Source organism: Micropterus salmoides, unplaced genomic scaffold (assembly GCF_014851395.1).
Source record: "Micropterus salmoides isolate LMB-PRFRI ecotype aquatic unplaced genomic scaffold, ASM1485139v1 Ms_hic_scaffold_4, whole genome shotgun sequence".
NCBI classification, from domain to species: Eukaryota; Metazoa; Chordata; class Actinopteri; order Centrarchiformes; family Centrarchidae; genus Micropterus; species Micropterus salmoides.
In genome coordinates, this window is record NW_024043372.1 from 31,660,720 (window position 1) to 31,681,252 (window position 20,533).

General features: G+C 41.9%; 2 protein-coding genes across 8 annotated transcripts in view; both read left to right on the top strand.

Annotated features, from left to right (window-relative positions):
• The window catches only part of arhgap46a (Rho GTPase activating protein 46a), a 32,358-nt gene extending 30,387 nt beyond the window's left edge, over positions 1-1,971 (top strand). For 4 of the 5 annotated variants that reach the window (XM_038697947.1, XM_038697948.1, XM_038697950.1 and 1 more), the window contains one exon: positions 418-612. In XM_038697947.1, coding sequence (XP_038553875.1) covers positions 418-612 — 195 coding nt within the window. Of the gene's footprint in view, positions 1-417 lie in introns of all 5 variants that reach the window. The other variant, XM_038697946.1, reaches the window with a different exon arrangement.
• Positions 1,972-5,388: 3,417 nt separating this feature from the next.
• phf20a (PHD finger protein 20, a) lies at positions 5,389-20,349 on the top strand. Of its 3 annotated transcripts, none has more exons than XM_038695593.1 (17): positions 5,389-5,540; positions 7,533-7,639; positions 8,392-8,563; positions 9,557-9,641; positions 9,970-10,046; positions 10,201-10,798; positions 10,910-10,960; positions 11,064-11,333; positions 11,576-11,770; positions 11,936-12,031; positions 12,660-12,815; positions 13,225-13,406; positions 13,549-13,648; positions 14,636-14,831; positions 14,988-15,429; positions 17,369-17,549; positions 18,988-20,349. In XM_038695593.1, the coding sequence occupies exons 2-17, from the start codon at positions 7,557-7,559 to the stop codon at positions 19,128-19,130; spliced, it is 3,027 nt and encodes a 1,008-aa protein (XP_038551521.1). In that variant the 5' UTR covers positions 5,389-5,540; positions 7,533-7,556; the 3' UTR covers positions 19,131-20,349. The 3 variants fall into 3 exon arrangements, with proteins under 3 accessions (XP_038551521.1, XP_038551520.1, XP_038551522.1); XM_038695592.1 differs by lacking the exon at positions 5,389-5,540 and adding an exon at positions 6,084-6,591; XM_038695594.1 differs by lacking the exons at positions 5,389-5,540; positions 12,660-12,815 and adding an exon at positions 6,084-6,591.
• The last annotated feature ends 184 nt before the right edge of the window (positions 20,350-20,533 follow it).

Here is a 20,533-nt window from a genome sequence, read left to right on the forward strand (position 1 = left end):
ATTTATGTCTGGGGTATCCTATGTTTTTAAAACTGATTTGAAAATCCTCTAGTCTGCACCAGGCATTACTTTACTTAAGAATGTACTTTTAATAGTTGTTTTTTTTACACAATACCTTCTGTATACAGTGATTGTTGTAAACTGATCCTGACATATTAAAAAATGATTAACTCTACAAAATAATAAAACTAAATCTCACAATTGTTCAAAAACAAAAAGTCAACTCAAACTTAACTCTACACTGAAATGAAATCGTTCCCCAACTTGGACCACTGTACATAAACTTTGAAAATTTAAAACATGAATATAATTGAGCTCTTTGATAACTGATTGTGATACATTACTCACTGCAAATCAAAGGTCAGCCTTTACACTGTTCTCACTGCGTCCACTTTCCTATATCCTGATTATTTGTAGGTTTTCGCTCAGCCATCCAACGTGGCTATAACAAAGATGGATGTGAACAACCTGGCCATGGTGATGGCCCCCAATTGCCTTCGATGCCAGTCCGATGATCCGCGGATCATCTTTGAGAACACACGGAAGGAGATGTCCTTTCTGAGGATGCTCATCGTTCACCTGGACACCAGTTTCATTGAAGGGGTGGTGTAGATACTGTAAACCACAGAGCCCACCTTGGGAGCTGAATCAACCCTCCAGCATCTCCAGTGACACATTTACAATCATGCATAAACACTGTTTCTGTTCAGACCACACTGGAAACTCTTGGGGTGAGATATTAACACCTCTTACAACACAAGCAGTGACAGCTTGGATTTTGGACCCTTGTTCTCATTTGCTTTCTTACTGAGGGACAAAACACACCACCTTAGGTTTCACTGTGTTTTTTTGATACTAAAATCCAGTGGCTCACTTTAATGACTATTTTCTAACTGCTACATGTGAAAACAGATTTACTCTTTCATTTCTTCCTTAATGGGAAGTACTCGTTTCCTTGGACAACTAGGCTGTGTAAAGTGAGAGAGTCTTACAGTATTTACTTCACTTGCAAAACAAGAGTAAAGACAACAGTGTTGACACGCCACTTTTTTTGTACTCTGGTTTCACTCAAGTGTGTTTGTGTGTGTGATTGTCAGTGTGAACGAAAGACATCACCTTATTTTTGTCATTTACAGAAAATATGGAAAAGTAAAAGAGCTTCTGCACGGTGTTTTATTAATAAGCTTGCCTGTGCTGTTTTGAGTAGTTGTACTGATAGCCGCCTCGTATTTCATTTTACGAGACGCAGTAAGACGTGCCGCCACAACTATTTTGACAGAGTACAGAGCCAAAGCACAAACTGGAAAGATGCGCAGAAAGCTCTTTTTAACTGATAGTGGCTAGAAAATAAACTTGGAAGGGCTTTGCTTTTACAGCTCTGAACACTCGAGTGAAGCCAGACAAGAGTGTTGTAATTACAGTTTATGTCATAGCGATGTGGGAGGCTGGTTATTCAACTGATAATACTCTATCTATTATCTATAAGTCTTTGAATTGGAATTGTGTTCTCTTTTGTTTGTGGTCTGTATGTTTTTTTGGCTCAGGTCTTATGATAAAACGGGTGTTGTGATAACTGTACATGGCCTCCGTCAGAGACTGAAAATTTTATTAATATACCACAAACCCCAATACTGAGAAAAGAGTATTGTTCAACTGTCAAGCACTATGAGAATGTAGATTACAATTTTTGTGTCCCCACTCGGGCTTTGCCAATGTAAATAAATTCTGTGTGTAAATAGTACTAACTCTCCTTAAGTGTACTCTAATGATTAAGGGTGAAGTTCATTATTGCTGTAAAGAGCAATAAAAAAGGTGTTTTTGTAATTAACTGTTAATTTCTCTGCTGTAACCGCCTGCCTTTTGAACATAGGACTGATTCAAACCACTTTCCATGTGTGTATATGTGTGTTTGCATATCTGCTTGTTATAATATAGAATGACTGTCCATAAATAAAAGTTTGTTCAATTGTAGGTTGGATGCCTCATGTTTATTTTTGGGGCATGTTGACTTTATTTTGATAGTGGGTTGTAGAGAGGAAACGGGAAATGAGGGGAGAGGGATGAGGGACAACATGCAACAAAGACCCCCGGCAGGAAGCTGCGACCACGTGATTAATGTCTTAAATTGGTCACTGGAGAACTTTTCATTTGCCTCTTGTAAAGCATTAATTCTGAATTATAGTATTTCTTAATTAGCTGGTAGGACAAAAACAATATTTTTCAAACTTGAAAAAGGCACTTCATGCCTTGATTGAATAAGAAAATGCTGACGTAGCAAAATTGGCTCAACAAACAATATGTGGTGCACAGCTGAATTTCTAGGATAATTCTCCACTTAAGCCCTGCGATGGATTGCCGACCTGTCCAGGGTGTACCCCGCCTTTCGCCTGATGTCAGCTGGAATTGGCTCCAGCCCCCCGCGACCCTGTACACCGCATAAGCGTTTGAAGATGGATGGATGGTTTCCACAGTTTAAGGGATATTTAATAGGTCAAATCACTATTCACAAAATAACATGACACATATTCCTTAATTTGGACCTTAGATGTATATTACCATTCAAATTAAGTGTTTACCCCTAAATATTGATACATAACTGATACATTAGTGGACTTGTACATATTAAAATATTTTAATGTATTATATGCAGGCTTTGAGGGATTTTTGAGCTCTTGAAATCAACAAAAACATGAAAACTATCCCTGAACTGAAATTAACGTCCTTTTAAGTTATCAGGTTATTCATGGTTTTTAGACATTTTGAAGGGTTTTTACTCTGCACCTACCATGCTTATGCTCCAAATCCCTTAATATAGTAATCCATTACATCTATTAAATATCCCCTTAATATCCCAGTAAAACTACTAATAACTAATTATATTACCATTAATGGAAAAATAAATGTTTTACTTTGAAAAACTAAGAAATTTGTTTTAAGGAGGTTCTGCTGGTCTGTCCTGGCAACTTCTCCCCTCTGGTAGGTGCTACAGAGCACTCTGCTGCATTGCACTATTGTCTTGCTCTCTACAAATGTTGTTTTTGTTTTATGTTTGTGTATATGTATATGTGTGTATCTGTACATGGTAATTTGTGTCTGTTTCTTGTTGTCGAGCTTTTAGCCGTGTTTGTTTATTCTTGCTCTGTGTATGTAAGACCAGAGTCAAACTCCACATACCTACCTACCATATTCTGATATACTTTTATGGTTTTGATTTGGCAGTGCAAACTGTACGCATTTCTCAATTCACCAGTATTTCATATTAAAAGGGAACACTTGCAATGTGTTACACAATCAGACATAGACAAGAAGCATCTATTTATCTCCTGTGTTTTGGACAGCTAAAGAAGCATCTCATGTCAGCTTTAGACACACAACATTCAGAAAGCTATTTGCCCAGGGTTATAACAGTCTTATTCCTTTGTATCTGCACAGGTGAAAGGCATCACCCTCACTCATCCAATGCACAAAACTACCACCTGCTTCATCTGTCACGGTAGAAATCCTGTACCTGTACCACTGGTGAAAAGCTGGCCAGCCATTATAACTATGACAGCAGTGTGAGACGACCTCTGGTCTCAGCCTGGAACAAGTTAAAGAAAACAGACACAGGACAGGAAATGACATAGAATTGTACCTTTGTTTACTGAGTGTTGTTACTATGGTTTTACTACAGTATTTCAGGTACTATTATTATTATTATTATTATTATGAGTTTTTCAGAGAGTTTACAGTTGCACCACATTCATCAGTAGTTTGTTAAATCATAGCTGAAGAATTGTACATAAGTATACTTTTTAATGTAGGCCTCCTGGTACTTTACTGATGTATTCAAATTTTGCACCACTTCAGAGTTACATTTACATTTACTCATTTGGTGCTTTTATCCAAAGCGACTTACATTTGAGGAACAACATACAAGCATCAACAGAGCAACTACAGATCTACAACTGACAATACATACTAGAAAGAGCAGCAATAAATACTAGTAAGAGCTCACAGTACATATCACATCAATGGGGTAAATACCTAGGGAAGGAAGTAAGAGTTAACAAAAAGTGCAATCAATACAAGATAATTGTAGGGGATAGAAGAAGAAGAGCACAGGAAGTGCATGTTAGAGGTGTTATAAGAGGAAGTGTTCTCGGAAGAGATGAGTTTTCAAGAGCTTCTTGAAGTTGGAGAGGGACGCCCCTGCTCTGATGGCGTGTGGTAGCTCATTCCACCATCGTGGTGTCACAGATGAGAATAGCGGGGACTGGGATTGCTTTGTGTGAAGGGATGGCAGAGCCAGGCGGCGTTCGTTGGAGGAGCGTAGCGGCCGAGAAGGAATGTAAGTTTGTATTATGGAGTTTAGGTAGATGGGTGCAGACCCAGTAGTCACTCTGTATGCAAGCATTAGTGACTTGAATTTGATTCTGGAGGCCACGGGGAGCCAGTGGAGGTCACTGAGTAATGGAGTGACATGAGTCCTTTTGGGCTGATCAAAAACCAGACGTGCTGCTGCGTTCTGAACCATTTGTAAGGGTTTCACCGCACATTGCTGGAAGACCTGCTAGGAGGGCATTGCAATAGTCGATGCGAGAGATAACCATGGCCTGTACCAGAAGCTGGGTGGCGTACTGAGTGAGGTAGGGCCTGATTTTCCTTATGTTGTATAGAGCAAAGCGGCATGATGGAGAGACAGTAGCAACATGGTCTGAAAAGGACAGCTGGTCATCAATCATGACACCCAAGTTAAACATACTTTCTACTCCATCAGTACTGTAATTGTAGGCAGTAGATCCACTCAGCTCCAATTGAATCTTGTTTACAGTCAACATTAAGATAAGTGATGAAATGAGGACTTTTCCATTGTGGTAGGCCTATTGGTACTTTTTATTTAACTAAGAAATTTGACTCTTCCTGATGAAAAGATTGCAAAAACATTAGAATCAATGAATGTATTAAAATAGTGATAGAACACTAGTGTAGGTAATGTTAGAAATGTATCACATAAAGCCAATTATGTTTCGATGAAACGCACAACTTGTACATTGACTGAGTTTAGATTAGCCTCCACTCCTGTAAACAAGCAGCAGTTGTTTTGAATGAACGGTGGCTGGAGCTATGCGCCCAGTGATCTGTAGATAGGTGTGAATAACAACTCACTGGATCCAAATGAATTCATATGCAAAAGTCACAAAAGTTGTAATGTTGACCTGTATTTGATTAATGCCACCGTTGAGAATATAAACTGGTTATATGCCATGTGGCGAAATCTTGTTCATTCAGGTCCATTTAAAATGTATTTATGAAAATACATAAACATGTTAAAAGCGACACATTTCAGGCATCAAATGATGTCAAATGAGGAGGGTTCGGGTCGGTTGTACGCGCATGCGCATTGTAGCGCCACACAGCCCGCGCCGGTGGTGAATGCAACTGGGGGAAATTCAGCTGCGTGATCTGAACCAGACAGGCGGAGGCGGCGGTACCTGCACTTTAAGGGGATTACACCGCACATTTGACATCCAACCGGACAAAGAGTGACCGGAGACCAGGTACGAAGTCCACATCGCATCTCCCCTTGGGTCCAGAGTTTAAAATGCCTTAAACGAGGCCCGTTTGCTGGAATTATATCAGCAGTGTAGATGGTGTGGTGCCGCATGTCGGCTTTTTGAGTTCAAAACAAACGTGACGAAGTAGGTAATAAAATGTAATGTTTGTACATTTCGTTGTCGTAGTTGTGTAATTACCTGTGTGTTCCTTGTTCCTCGTATGCTTTTTCACTAGGTGCTTTTAAGGGGCGCCGTGGTTTGTCAGTTGTGGAAGTTTAATGATTTGCATTATCACGCCGCTCGCTCACAGCAGGAGAAGTATACGAAGTAGGCCTAGCGCGAGGCCCCGACGAGCTCTTTGAGTGACAGCTGCACAGCTAATCAGATGCCAGTATCCCGCAGTCACAGAGTCTTTCGGCCAGTTATATTTCACTAAAGCGGTGACGTAACAACGGTTTCTGGTTATAAAAGAGCGGACAACAAAGTGCAAACAACATTAGTGGAAGTGTTAAACAACGGGATACCTGGAAGAACATGGGGAAACGTCTTTTTTTTTTTTTTTTTCTGAACTCAGTGTGAACTTGAAGGGCGTGGAGTGCTGTTAATTCCGATTACTACAGTAAAATATCAACACGAGATGAAATTAAATGTTGCAGGATATTTTTTTCTTGCAACACCACATTTAAACTGAAATCCGTAACCCTTTTCCTGACTCATGTTTGTGGCATCACCAGCTCCGGATCTGTGTCGCTGTCGTCAGTCTGTGCTCTCTGTGCAGGGCATGAAACACCCAATTTAATTTTAAAATGTTGCATTTTACTGAACACGATATTGATCGCTCTTTAGTATCGTGCTAGGTATCCGCCTGCAACAGACGGGCAATCAAAAGGGCCTTTCCCATTGTCTCCTATTGTGTCTATGCGTGAGGTCGGCTGACCAGAAAACACGTGGGCCGAGCAGTGTGAAGATATCCGGTTTGTAGATTGCGCTGAAAGCCACAAACTGCAGGCTGTCTCCGCTATGGCGAACCGATTCTGCTATAACCTGGACAAAAGTAAGACGTTTTTATAACGTTATATGTAATGTAAATGATTTAGCGCTTGATAAATGGCGGCGACATCTCAGCCTGTCCTGTGTTCTGTGTGCCAGATAAAGGAGGCGCTGTTATCGGGAGGGAATTTATGTTTTCTATGGTAGACACAAAGATTATGCTTCTCTACCAAACACTTAAAGCTCAGGGGCTGAAAATGAACAGTAGGCTGCGTGTCTGTATTTGATGAGACCGCATTGACAAGGACTGCTGTTTAAATCAGGCGAGTTTTAGCTTGGTGCATGATTGCATAATTGCCTGCCCACTGTAACGTTACCGGTGTGTGCTTACAGTAGGAGGTGAAAGCTATGAACAAGTCATCTTAGTCATTCATGCACCTCCTCTCGTTTTCCCTTCTTGGTGGGGAATACAATAATACTGAAATTAAATATTGCTCATGATATTGATCCTCACGGGGGACATGTGTGCTCTCTAGACATTGCTGTTCTCTCAACTAGTGATCACTGAACATCTGGTATTAGTTACACATTTCACCACCATTCCAGGGGCATGGCTCACCGTAATATGTCAGTTTTCCCTCGCTTTACACTGTGTTGCGCTATAATACAACATGTCTAATCTGCAGCTTGTGTATGTCCTTTGCCAGTCTGGACTGCATTATTGTTCTGCTGGCTATAGTGGGAGTGGCTTACTTGGTTTTAACACCAACATTGCTCCTGCTGTGCAGAGCTGTGATTTGCCACAGTCTTCTGGTAAAATAATTATTAGTGATGTCCTGAGAGAGACGAGGCTGACTGCAAGATTGTCTGTGAAATCCTTGATAATCACATGTTTTTCACGTATTTTGTTCTTTGCTAGACACAATGTACTCAAGGTCATACGGGTGTAGTCTTGATTGGTATGTTTATCGGTTTGTGTGTGTGTGTGTGTGTGTGTGTGTACAGGAAGGGAGCCTTGATGTGGGCAGTATGAGTAAGACGCCCCCTAACAGAAGAGGCATAACATTTGAGGTGGGAGCTCAGCTTGAGGCCAGAGACAGCCTCAAAAACTGGTGAGTCATGGCCTCGCTCATTCCTCTCCATCCCTGTAGCTGTTCTCTTCCCTCACTCTCTCTCATAGATTCTCATTCTCCTTTCTGGGGCCTGGGTTTGCTATTCTGTATGTTTATCAAACATTAAAAGAGAGAGGAAAACCTCTCAGAGCTGTCATTTCTCCTTTGCCTCTCAGCAAGAGCTGGTGTGTGCTCTCAAGCAACATTTGATCTGGAGTGATAATGAAGGACAGTAAAAAGAATCTGACCGTCATTTTAATTGTTACGATATAATTAAAGATAGATATAGATTAAAAAAATGAACCTGACAAATAAACTCACCTCCTTAAATGTTGGGAATGAAAGTGTTACTGGAGGTTGTAACTTTAATGTAGTAATGAATTTGTAAATGATAAAAGTAATCACACTGGCGACCTGTCCAGGGTGAACCCCGCCTTGCGACCGATGTCAGCTGGGATTGGCTCCAGCCCCCCCGCGACCCTGTATGCAGGATAAGCGGTTGACGATGGATGAATGGATGGAAAAGTAATCACATTACAGTAGCATGTTAATACCCTAGCTCCCAGCACACCGGCCTCTTAAGTTAAGCAGTGCCTCATGATTCATTGTGTTTCTTTTATGTTTGACTTTTTCCTAGTTTTCTGGTCATTTCTACTGATTTGCCTCCCTCATTATATGTTTGGGATAAAGGATAAGGAATTTCAACATCTCCCTCCCCAGTCACGCATTATTACTTTCTTTTTATCATTTAGGTATGCTGCCAACATAGAGAAGATTGACTACGAAGGTGAAAAAGTACTCATCCATTACCGCCAGTGGAGCCACCGTTACGACGAGTGGTTTGACTGGACAAGTCCCTACCTGAGACCAGTAGAGAGAGTTCAGCTGAGGCGGCAGGGCCTGCAGGACGACGCTCCAGTGCCTGTAAGCTAACAACGCCGTTCGTGCTTGCTTTGAGCTGTGTTGGATAGAGAAATTAGAAGTTTTGCTCCATGTCCGGGGTTATGTTGTGTTCATCTTGCCTTTGTTCCACACTGTATTTCTTTTTAATAAAGGTCAGGGTTTTTCTTGGTTCAAAATGAGGCGGAGGTAGTACCATCCTGATCACATGCACACATGTGCATGTGGGCCGCGCCTTCAACTGGGTGACTTGTGTGTTCATTTACAATTAAAAAGCAGCAGGTTGTTTCAAATCAATTCAAATCTAACATAAGCTATTGTTTTCATTTATAGTTCTCTCTGTGGCTGATGTGAATTCCTAGATAGGAAATATTCATCTGCAATTCTCTGTAGTGGGTAGAGTTGGGCCGATAGACGATGCCATCGTCCATGGCTGGATGGCTAACAGATGGTCGATAGTTGAGCAGGCATCGTAATTGTAAACCTCGGGGGGGGGGGGGGGGGGAATCAAAATTTTTCACATAATACTGCCTTGTGAAAGTAGGTTTTAGTCACCACGAACATTATTTTTGTCATAAATTTTAATTCTCTTCTCCCTACTCTCAGACACACACGAGGCCTACACCTTAGTTAAACACACCGGCTTGCCCCGCTTCTCTCTGTCTCCCCCCTCGCCCGTCTACTCCACTTTCTCCATCAGCAGTATGTTTTATAAAGTTGTCTAAAAGACACAGAACTCGTCTTTTGTCTGTATTTTTCATTGTGATGCAGCCTGTCAAACAACCAAAACCAATATCTGCACACTGTGTGTTCACTGCTGCATCACCTGGTCAGTGCTTGGATATTTTACAAGTGACGTCATTTTAGACACTTGCAGCAGAACCAAATTTGATGGCCGCCATGTAATTCTCTATGCAGGAAAAATCTTGCTTAGAATTCTGTTAGGAGGTGAAGCTGTTAAACGCTATCAGGTGCCTACAGTATGTCCTAGATCAAATGTCTCTGTCCTTCCTCCAGGGCTTTCATGTGAATGACAAGGTCCTGGCCAGCTGGTCTGACTGCCGTTTCTACCCCGCTAAGGTCATTTCAGTCAATAAAGATGGTGGGTATCAATAACCTCAGTTGTTAAACATTTTCTATTTTGTACAGGTTTTGAGTAGAACTCTACCTAAAGTGTTGTCTAAAAGTGTCACTTCTGTTTTCTAAAAGGAAACTGTGGTATGGTGATCAAAAATAGCTAAATGACTTTTACTCTCACTGGCACAGCAAAGAGAAACTGATAGATCTGATGCACAGGGTATATCTTGTGCCATTAACAAAAAGTACGTTGAAGAAGTTGAAGTTTAGCTACTTCAAAACTAGTTTGCAATCGGCTTCATGACTAGCAGCTGGCACTGATGTAAAACATGGTTCTCCTTTATTCCCCCCAGCATCCTACATTGTGAAGTTCTATGATGGCGTTATCCAGACAGTGAAGGGAATACACGTGAAGCCTTTTATTAAAGAGGTAAATGTAATTAGTCAGCATAAATATCCATAGTCAATCTTGTGTACATATTTGACGCTGTCTCTATGTATTCTTTGTCCTCCATCAATCATGTTTTGAGCGCCATTTTCTGCTCTTCTTTCACAATCTTCCTCTTTGTCCTGCTGACAAATAGAGAGGTGGTGTTGGTGGAGGGAAGTCTCGGTCCACTGAAAGGAACATGGTTAGGAGGGTCCCGAACCGCAGAGACAGGAGGCCTCAGGAGAACGGCGGCCCTAAGAACAAGCGAGCCAGGCGCAGCACCTCTGACCAGGAGGAGGACAGTAACAGTGAGGACGAGGAGCGGGAAGAAGGGATGGTAAACGAGAAGAACAAGAAAACAAACGGTGAGGTGGAGGCCGCACCCTCTATCAAACAGGAAGAGGAAATATCTGAGCAAGCAGACCAAAACAAGCCCAGGGATGTGGAAAAGGGGACCGGACTCACAAATGGGGTGAAGGTAGAAGAAGACGATGAGCAAAACGAAGAAAGAAGTCACTTAAATGGAGAGGTAAAGAAGGAGGAGGTGGACTCAGAACGCAGTGGAACAAAGCCATACACAGAGTTGCCCAAGCCATACACAGAGCTGCCCACTCAGACATCGGCACCGACGGAGCAGGTGTCTGTCACTATGACAACCACAGAATCAAATGGAGATGCGGAGCAGAAGCCAAACGTCCAATCAGAAAGCTCTCAGCCTGTGGCAGATGTGCCGCCTCCCCAGCCTGTGAAACGTATGTGTTAATTGCGTAAATTGGCAGACTTGTCAAAGTGAAATATCACATAGCATCGGGACTAATTTTCAAGACGTGAATAAATGAATGTCTTTGTTTTATGTCTGATAGCGGTAAGGAAGCAGGGTTTCCACAACCCCAACAGATTCAGCAGAGAACCATGTGAGTTCAAGTACTCCCTAACATATCAAACAAATACACTCATTGTTTGCATTCTTTGATGTACTTTGTACTATACACGCGTGACTTATGTTCCTTGTTTTAGTGTACCGAGTTATCAAGAACCAACCGCCCCCCGTCTTGTCCATCAACCTCGACCACAATCCGTTTAAGTGCAGCGCTCCTGGCTGTACAAAGTCATTCCGAAAGGCCAAGCTGCTGCACTACCATATGAAATATTATCATGGCGAGGAGCAGCCTCTGGAGGGAGAGGGCAGCCCCACCAGGAGCGTCCAGACCAGGGCCTCTGAGAAACAGGTTACTACCACCGGTTTGGACGGCCCAAAAAGAAGGCGCACCATCTCTGCCTCTATGCGTAAGTTCCTCTGTAGATTCATCTCTGTCAGGCAGAAAAAGAGTCTTATTGGAAGCTGGATAAACTACTGTTTATACAATGCGTATATGCAACAACAAAATCAAGAACGCTGAACCATAACATGCTTTATTACTAATCATACATTTCCAAAACGGGGCTGAATTGTAAATATTGCACATCCAGCCTTGCTTAAATATCAGGGCTTCCAGCTTACATTTACCCTTTTCTGTGATTTTTCTCAGACTCTGTTGGAGCTGCTGCAGCTCCCCGTGGTGAGGTGAAGACTGCAGGCAGACGCACATCAGCCCCGCCTGTAGTCAACACCCAGGGCCTTCAGCAGAGGACACTGCTGAGGGAGAAGAGTAAAGAGAACCAGCTGGACAGGAATGGATGCCAACAACAGGACAAGGACTCAGACAAGAGTGGCTTTGACATTGGTCAGTATCATGCAGTACAAATGTGTTGTTCATTAAGTAGGAAAGTGACAGAGTCCTGCTCGTCACTGCTCTCTTCTTACAGTACATTTTAGCTTCTAGAATAGTTATCTGCCGTGTTATCTGTGCACAGACGATGCTTAACTCTTACCACTTAACGGTCCCCAGGGTCAGTAAAAGACAAACTGAAAGAGAAACCGAAACAGAAGGACTTCCTCCGCATTAAACTAAAGAAGAAGAAGAAGAAAAAGAAGGCCAAGTCTGGTAAGAAGGGGTCGCTGGCGCACCGGGCCTCCTCACATAACTGCTGCTCTGCATGTGCACTCACAGTGACATCGTGGAAACGCCTAGCCTGCACAGCATAAAGTTCACTCCTACATTCACTCCTCCTGGTGTGGTGGCTGAGCCTTTGTGTGTGGGAGAAGTGTCTCATCTGCCGCTGATCTGTCACCATTATGCCTATCAAAAAGCTCAAACTCATTTCTTTTGCATCATAGCTTGCATTTCCTCTCGTACATGACATCTCTGACAGTACTGGTGTATTAAAGCCAGATGATATTGTACCTCTGATTTTGACTAATCCAAAACACAAATCCAATTCTGTTCTCTCTATTCCTTGTTGGCATTCACATGTATGTACAGTATGTTTGGCATGAACACAGAAGTATGGTGTCCCTTCCTCACTGGTTATTTCTTACTATTAAAAGTCCTAAAACACGGGCCAGTAAGGATTTTATCAACTTGATTGTCCCTGACTGTTCCTAAGTCTATTATTTGTCCATGTTTGTTGTGCCAGTTTGTCTCCTCCTGATGGACGTTTGTTTAGCATTTTCAAAGTTGACATTTTGTTCTACGTCTGCTCCCCCCCCCCCCCCATTCCCTGTATTAACAGACTACACAGGTAGTGAGGAGAATATTGACATCTCAGTATTGGGTCTTGAGTCCAAATTGAATTTGCAACTCAAATCCCCCCCCTCACACAATCACAAGCCTGAGGCCTACTCCAGCAGGCCCGGATTCAGCTACTCAGAGCAGATATATGTGGATGGTGGGTATCTCTGATGGTGTGTGCGTGTGTATTAGTTTGTGTGTGACCGTACATTGCTTCCTCTTCCCTCCATTCTTCAGTTCCCTCTGGATTCAATCCATCTTGCTGTTGTTTTAGTTTGAAGTGCATCACACCTAGTAATTTGTGTCCAAATGTTGTTGCTCATAACACACAATGATGAGAATTAAATGGGCTGCTGTCACAGGTAAAATCTTTTCTTTTTTTATAGCTTGGTTGATTGAATCCTGAGCTGTTCTTTGCTGCTACGGCTTGCTTCATCATGTAATCTGCAAATATTAATTTAAAATCACAAGTTGCAAAAAAAACATTGTTGTTAAAGAATATTAAATGAGCTACAGTTGTTATTCCCACAAAAAACAAGTTTAGTTTTTGCCCCATGTTACTGTAGATGAGGATAGCATCAGTGACTGGTCCACTGACAGCTGTGGATGGAGCGACGAGGACTTTGGGGTGGATTTGGACGTCACCACTCCTCCCCTGAGTGTGGACTCCGGCGCTGTGGACACAAGTGACCAAGAGATCGTGCGATGTATCTGTGAGGTGGAGGAAGAAAATGACTTCATGATTCAGGTGAGATGGTTGTCTTTTGTCACCACTTAAAGCTAGTTTTTAAGGCATTGCAAGCTCTTCTTATTATTTATTTATTTATTTATTTATTTTTTAATAAATCTCCAAGTCGCATTTACATAAAACATACTTGCCCTTCCCTCAGTGTGAAGATTGTTTGTGCTGGCAACACGGCACCTGCATGGGCCTGCTGGAAGACAATGTTCCAGACAGATACACCTGCTACATCTGCAGAGACCCACCAGGTGAGTGTGTAATTTAACTATAAATTACACACTGTCATCATTTAGATTTGTTGACATCAAAGCACTTATGTTAGCATTGCAGACTCTTTAATTTGGCAAAGTATTATCTGCCATCTAGTGGACAATTAGAAAAATGACACTAGGTAAAATAAACAGTAAATTGTGATTTTATGTAAAAGTATATTTTTAAATAACCATTACAGTACATTATGTAATTATAGTGCTGTATGTTTTATATTGTGATTCTAAAGGTTACTTCCTATGTAAAAGAATTACCTGGTTTGCACAGTTTTGCCCCAGATTCTGTGTTTCCAATAATCAAAACGTTGTCCTGTTTCCTACTAAAGGAGAACAGTGTTTACCACATGAAAAAGTAAACTGGGTCCCAGTGTGGCAAGCACAGCACAGAATATACTTCCAGTTACAGGTAGTGATGAGAACGAATAGAAGAGCCATTGATTATTATTCAGTTAAACCCCAAAGTTGAGCCCCTCAATATCAAAACAGTGAAACCACAAAATGTTTGTGCTGCATATTTACTTTTGCCTTATTGATTTAAATAAAAAGGGAGCTGTAAGGATTGTCCCCTGGCCTGAACGACTCAGGCCATTGTTTTTCAGCAAATGAGATAGTCCTTAGGGCCTTGCAAGTGTGTGGAAATAAATAACGTAATAATTGTACAGAAGCTGTTTTTAGCTACAGAAAACTGTTTTAAGAAACAGAGCTACATCTCTACCAAGGTGGAGGATGCATGATCAGAGCAAGTGACACACACTGCTTATAAAGCAAAGAATTGAATTAAAGCGGTTTCCTGCTGTCAAAAAGTGTCACACCCCAATTAACCAACGACAACAGCAAGCACACTTAGCTCTTAAAGAGAGACTTTTGATCACCTAGCTGCACTAACAAAACCTTTTTTTGTAAAGAATTCCTGAACAACTCATTGCATTTGATAAAATTTTATTGCAATTTGTTCATCATTCCCAGGTCAGCGGCAGAGTCTGCGCTACTGGTATGATCGTGAATGGTTGAGCAACGGTCACATGTACGGCCTCTCCTTCCTGGAAGAGAACTACTCTCACCAAAACGCCAAAAAGATCACCACCACCCACCAGCTGCTGGGAGATGTGCACCACGTGGTAGAGGTCCTTAACGGACTGCAGCTCAAGATGAGCGTTCTACAGTGAGTACAGAGAAATTGCATGCAGAGACTTGAGAGTTTTCCTGATGATGTCAAATTAAATGTGGATCATGACAGAGATTGGCTATTGTCGTCCAGGGTGATTTTAATAAACCAACACAGCTGTGTTTTAATTAGATTTTCTCTTTTTCTCTTCAGGAGCAATACTCATCCTGACTTGCAGCTGTGGCGGCAGCCTTGGAAGCATTTGGAGAGGTCACGGACCGGTTCAGTCTCGTGTCGTGGCAGTGATGCAGCTCCATCTCCCGTCACTCCCGATGAGGACATGAGCCGAGGTGAGATTTTAATGTCCAATGCTCTGGAGAAGCTGAGCCGGGCAGCTACAGCTGCCACCTCCTCCTCGTCCTGCTCTTCCTCCCCCTTCCCGTCCTTCCAGGACTCATACATTACCAGTGAACATTGCTACCAGAAACCTCGGGCTTATTACCCGGCGGTGGAACAGAGGCTGGTGGTGGAGACCCGACAGGGCTCAGAGCTGGAGGACAGCATGAGAAGCACAGAGGAACTGTTGGAACGGGAGCAGCGCTACGGAAGCCTGCTGGAGACAGACAAGCCCAAATCAACAGGAACCATTAACAAGGTTAGGCTTTATTCCATAGCAGATAAGGATGTTTAAAATGCAGCCCGAGTTGTCACTGTGGAGTAGTGAAATGAGCATAACCAGTCACACCAGTCCAGAAATATTTTTCCCTTCTGTAAAATGACATTTGAAAGTGGACTGTATGTTTTTCAAAATGAACACAGGAATTTTCAGGATAATTATCAGGACGTACTACATAGAGAAAATATGATTTCTTCATAAAGTTGACCTGTCCGTTTGCTCACTCAAGTAGCACAAAATGTCTCCAGTATCCGTGACCTCAGTATCATTTGCTGTGGAGAAGATGATTTTCAGAATGCAGGCTGTACTGCATCAGCTGCAGAATTGATCTTGAATTAAACAAGATTCTGAGTGAAATTATCAAAGTGTTACAAAGCTCAACTTCCTAACTCCCCCCTGCTGTTTTCTTTGCTGGTTTTTTTTAGCCATATTTTCCCTTGGACTCATTAATGACTCCCCCCCCCCCCCCCCCCCCTCGATTATAGAGTGGACACCAGAACATTTTAAATGTTTAAGTTGTCATGGCGACATTACTTCTAAGTTGCTCAAGAGATTTCTGGATTTGGCTCCGTTTTTGTCTGACCATTATCCTGTAACTATCTCCTTTTTTTTTTTTTTAAGGTAGATTTATTTATCATTTTACAACACAGGGTTGTATAACAAGAAGTTGTAGTTCCCTTTATTTTGCTCACAAAAACAGAAACAAAACTTTAATAAATAGGGGCGAATTAATGGGTGAATAAATAAGTAATAGACATAAAGCTATTTTAAATGGTGGAGTGCTGATGGTGAATGGAGAAGTCTTACAGCCTGGGGGAAGAAGCTGCTCTGAAGATTGGTTGTATGACAGCAGATACTTCTGTATCTCTTGCCAGACAGCAGCAGGGTGAACAGGCTGTGGCTGGGTGGGTACTGTCTTTTACTGTGTTTTCTTTGGGCTCTGCGTACTTCACAACACCGATATCACTGCTGCTCGGTAGATGGGTACCAATGATCTGCTGAGCAGTTGTAATCACCTGCTACAGAGCCCTCCTGTCCTGGGCCGTGCACATCCATGCCAGTTTGTGATGTTTCCAGTAGGGCTGAAACAATTCAGCGATTTGATTAATTACATTACTAAAAAGCACCGACAAGGTAACAGCAACTTTAGCATTTAACTGAAATCATGATTGATTGTTGAGTTGAAGGCTAGCCAAAGTAAGCCGCAATCCTCAGCTGAAAATGTGCACACGGGCATCTGTTGTTCTCCACCTGGTTGGGCCGTGACTTTGGGTTTTAACGTCACAGTCCGGAGTTAACTGGGTGTCTGGGATTCTGAACTTTAGTATAACTTGTACTCAGGTGATGTTTGTGTTGGTAAAGCAGTTGTGTGGTTGTTGGTCTGATGTTTGCTGTAAGCAACACTATGAATTTCCAAAAGGACTAATAAATATCTATCAACTCACAACTGATCCCGTTACCGGGTCGGCCGCCGCCAAGCAAAAGTGTTGATGCATCGATTAAATAAACTGTAGAAGCTTTGAGTACTAAAATCGTTAGCTGAAGCCCTAGTTTTCAGTCAGGATGCTTTCTGTTTCTCCCCTGTAAATGTTAACCAGAACGCTGCACAGGAATTTGGCCATCTTAATCTCCTCCAGAAATGCAGCCATTTCTGAGCTTTCTTTACCACCGTGGCGATGTGAGATGACCATGTCAGGTTCTCTGTGATGCTGATTCCCAGGAACCTGAAATTGTTCACCTGCTCCACCGTAGCTCCACTGATGTAGACAGGAGTGCGTGTCTTTGCCTTTTGGTTGTTTATCTCTTGTGTGCATGAATACTGTGTGAATTGATTTGGCAGAAAGCTTTTTTGTAGAATGAGGTCTAAACCTGGCTGTAATGAAAATCTTGTCTGATGATTTCACCTGAATGTCTTTAGGCTTCAATTGGTGGCTCTTGGTCCCAGGCTGAGACGAGGGAAGAGAGTGGAAGAGATCCTGGGGAGGCCGCAGATAACAGCAGGCAGCATCAACAGAGGCAGATCAACCTGCTGGATCACATAGATGCAGTCCAGGACGAGGTATCACACAGGATGGACTTCATTGAGAGGGAGCTTGACGGTAAGACCTGCGGTGGCCTTTACCTACTAGCAACTAAATTTCGTCTCATCAGAAACTTTCAAAGGTTTTTGCTCAAAATGATCATAAGATTAGATTTTGAAAACGGTGAAGATGACACCTGCTTCTATCAATAGGCCATCAGTTTTTAAAGTTAGCTTAGCCAACTGTTTCATGTTAAGATTAACTGTAACATGATTTGAAATATATCTATCCAACTAAGTCAGTTCTGAAATGTTTGACCAGTTGAGCTCACACAACATTAACTTGTAGAAAAGGGAACAAACGGTCTGAACCGCTTTGAGTGTTTCTGTCACTGGTTTGTGAGAAGGCAATTAAGCTAGCCGCATTTAAATTTGGAGTGTACACACATTCAAGCCTTTATGGTAAATCCACTAGCGACTTTATCCTGTCTCTGTAAAGACAGAAACTGACAAGTGTTGCAGTATGAGTGTCGTACTTGGAGAGGCTATGAAGTCTTCATGTTACGCGATACGAGAACCACATACAACATGATATATCAAATTATTTTCACAGAAAGTATAAAACATATTACATGTGTCCATTAAAAGTAAATGGACACATGTAATTAACTTTACCGGAGCCTCTCGGGCCTCTGATCCACCCACAATAGTCTCTCCAAATCCTTTGGGAAACGCAGAGTAAAAAGCCCATTTTGACTATTTACTTTATGCAACGGTAAAAAAAAAATTGGCAAAATAATGAGGAAAAAATGAGAAAAACCTTATTCAGTTATTCATAATATTCGGTTTTGGCTTTGGCCAAGAATTTTCATTTTGGTGCATCCCTACTTTGGTGTGTTTCCTACCATTACTATGGTGGCAGTGAAACACAGCTGCAAAGTGAAAGTTATTATTCCTACACTAGACCTGAGAATTGCAAGTGTAAAGAGCTTTAACGAGGTTTGTCATTCCTGATTAAGAAACATGCAGAGAGCTGGCTTCTATGTGCAAGTTAAGTGTTACTCTGTGTTGAGCAGTGAATGTAAACTAGAGCTGTAATGATTTATCGTTTTCAGTCATTTTTCAAGCAAAACATGGGCTGGCTCAAGTTAAATGTAGGGAAATGCTACTTTTCTTTGTCATTTATGATATTAAATGAAGAGTCTTTGGGTCTTAGACTGTTGGTTGGACAATAAGCTATTTGACGACAAGGCAGATGTCACTTTGGGAAATTGTGATGAGCATTTTTTGATGTTTTATAGATCACTAGTTGCAGCCTTAATGTAAATACATTTGCTTTTGATCATTCATGAAATTATGCAATAGCCCAGAGATGAAACTGTTGGGCATCATACCTGGGTTGGCCTGATCCAGCATACTGGCAGTGTGTGTGCTTGAGAACAGGACAGTCTGTGGGGTAAAAGAAACCCATCACGTTTAACTGTGTGCTCACCTCTTCTTCTGCTCATCCTCCTCAGTGCTGGAGAGCTGGCTGGACTACACCGGAGAGCTGGAGCCCCCTGAACCCCTGGCCCGTCTGCCTCAGCTCAAACACCGCATGAAACGGTTGCTGACACAGCTGGGCAAGGTGCAGCAGATCGCCCTGTACAGCTCCGCATGAGGGCGCCAGAGAACAGCAGCAGCCTCAGTCCCCACACAGCATGCAGGAACTGTGCAGCCGAGGGAGATCGCTGCTCTCTGGCTGCAAATACAACAATACTAATGCAAGTGCAAGACTCAGATTGTTCAGCACGTTGTCTCTGACCTGACATCTGCTGCTGTTTTTTCCTTTTATAAGGTTGTGTGTGGTGGAATCCGATGCTCCTGCCAGCCAGTGTCATATATGAATATTTATATGAACATTTATGGAAAGTCAGCATCTCAAATCAGGATTAAACACAAGAAGTAACCTCGTAAATGCAGGAAAAAAATCCTTAGGACCAGGTTCCCATGCAACTCCAAACCTTATGAATGCCTTTCGTCTGAGCTTTTGCTTAAGGTTGCCCTGTCTCTCTCAGTACACAGTGCTTTACATGCAGAAGCTTTATATTCGAAATTGCAATTGAGTTCTTGAACCTACACAGCCTCTTTGCTATCGTTTTTCGAACAATGTTTTCAAATGGTAATTGTTTTTACCTGTCATGCCATACTGCATTAAAACTCTTTGCTGTAAGTGTGGACAGAAAGTAACTTGAAGACATCCAATATGTAACGGCACTGTACAAGCAGTATCTACAAATGATTTGTTTTGTTTCTGACCTACTCAAGGGTTTATTTTATACTACACTGTGAAGTTATTTTTGTCTGGAATTAAAGGCTTCTTATTTTCAGTTTTAGAGACGTAAGAGGTGTGATTTCTGTTTTGTCTTTTGTTGTGTCTTCAACTGTAATCTTTTACTGACAGTCCTCTCATCAGTGTACCAGTTTTATCAGTTTAATCTTTGTTTGTCAGTTACCGTATCCCTTACTTCAATTTGCTCTTTGCATTGTTGTTGCTGTAGCACTTGACCTATGATTCACAGAAAACTGTAATGTGGACTTGTCTTTTCTTAACCTAGCATCTTGTGCTTTGTCAGTGACAGATCCTACTTAAGACGACCTGTACATTTCTTTTCTTTTTTCCAGTTTAATTTCACCTGTTTATTTGCAGTATTTTTGGTTGTTTGTAAATATGTTATTCAAAAATGTGCTCCTCTTTATTGAAAACATTCTCCAAGTTCAGATATTGTATGCTTCTGTACTGTAAGTGTCTGGCTTAGATGCAGGGAAATGTCAAAAACAATGCAAACAGATTTGCTGGTACATAAATAAACTCTCATTGTTATTAATCACTAAGGACACATTCTTGGCTGTTCTCTCATTGTGTTTCTTACATGCTTGGTATTTGAAGAAGGGTGGTCCTCCTCATCCCCATGTTCTCATCCTATTTACCCAGCTGCCAGTAGCACTACCAGTGAAGTTAAAGGTTGCATCATTCGCAGTTCAGGGAGAGTTTGATGTAACCTGTTTTCCTCACAGCTGATT

Bases quoted from the DNA above. Each gene is read 5' to 3' on its own strand.
- phf20a (XM_038695593.1), top strand. From the start codon at position 7,557: ATGAGTAAGACGCCCCCTAACAGAAGAGGCATAACATTTGAGGTGGGA. The intron at 8,564-9,556 runs GTAAGCTAACAA...TCCTTCCTCCAG, and splicing joins AGGACGACGCTCCAGTGCCT to GGCTTTCATGTGAATGACAA. The intron at 9,642-9,969 runs GTGGGTATCAAT...TATTCCCCCCAG, and splicing joins CATTTCAGTCAATAAAGATG to CATCCTACATTGTGAAGTTC.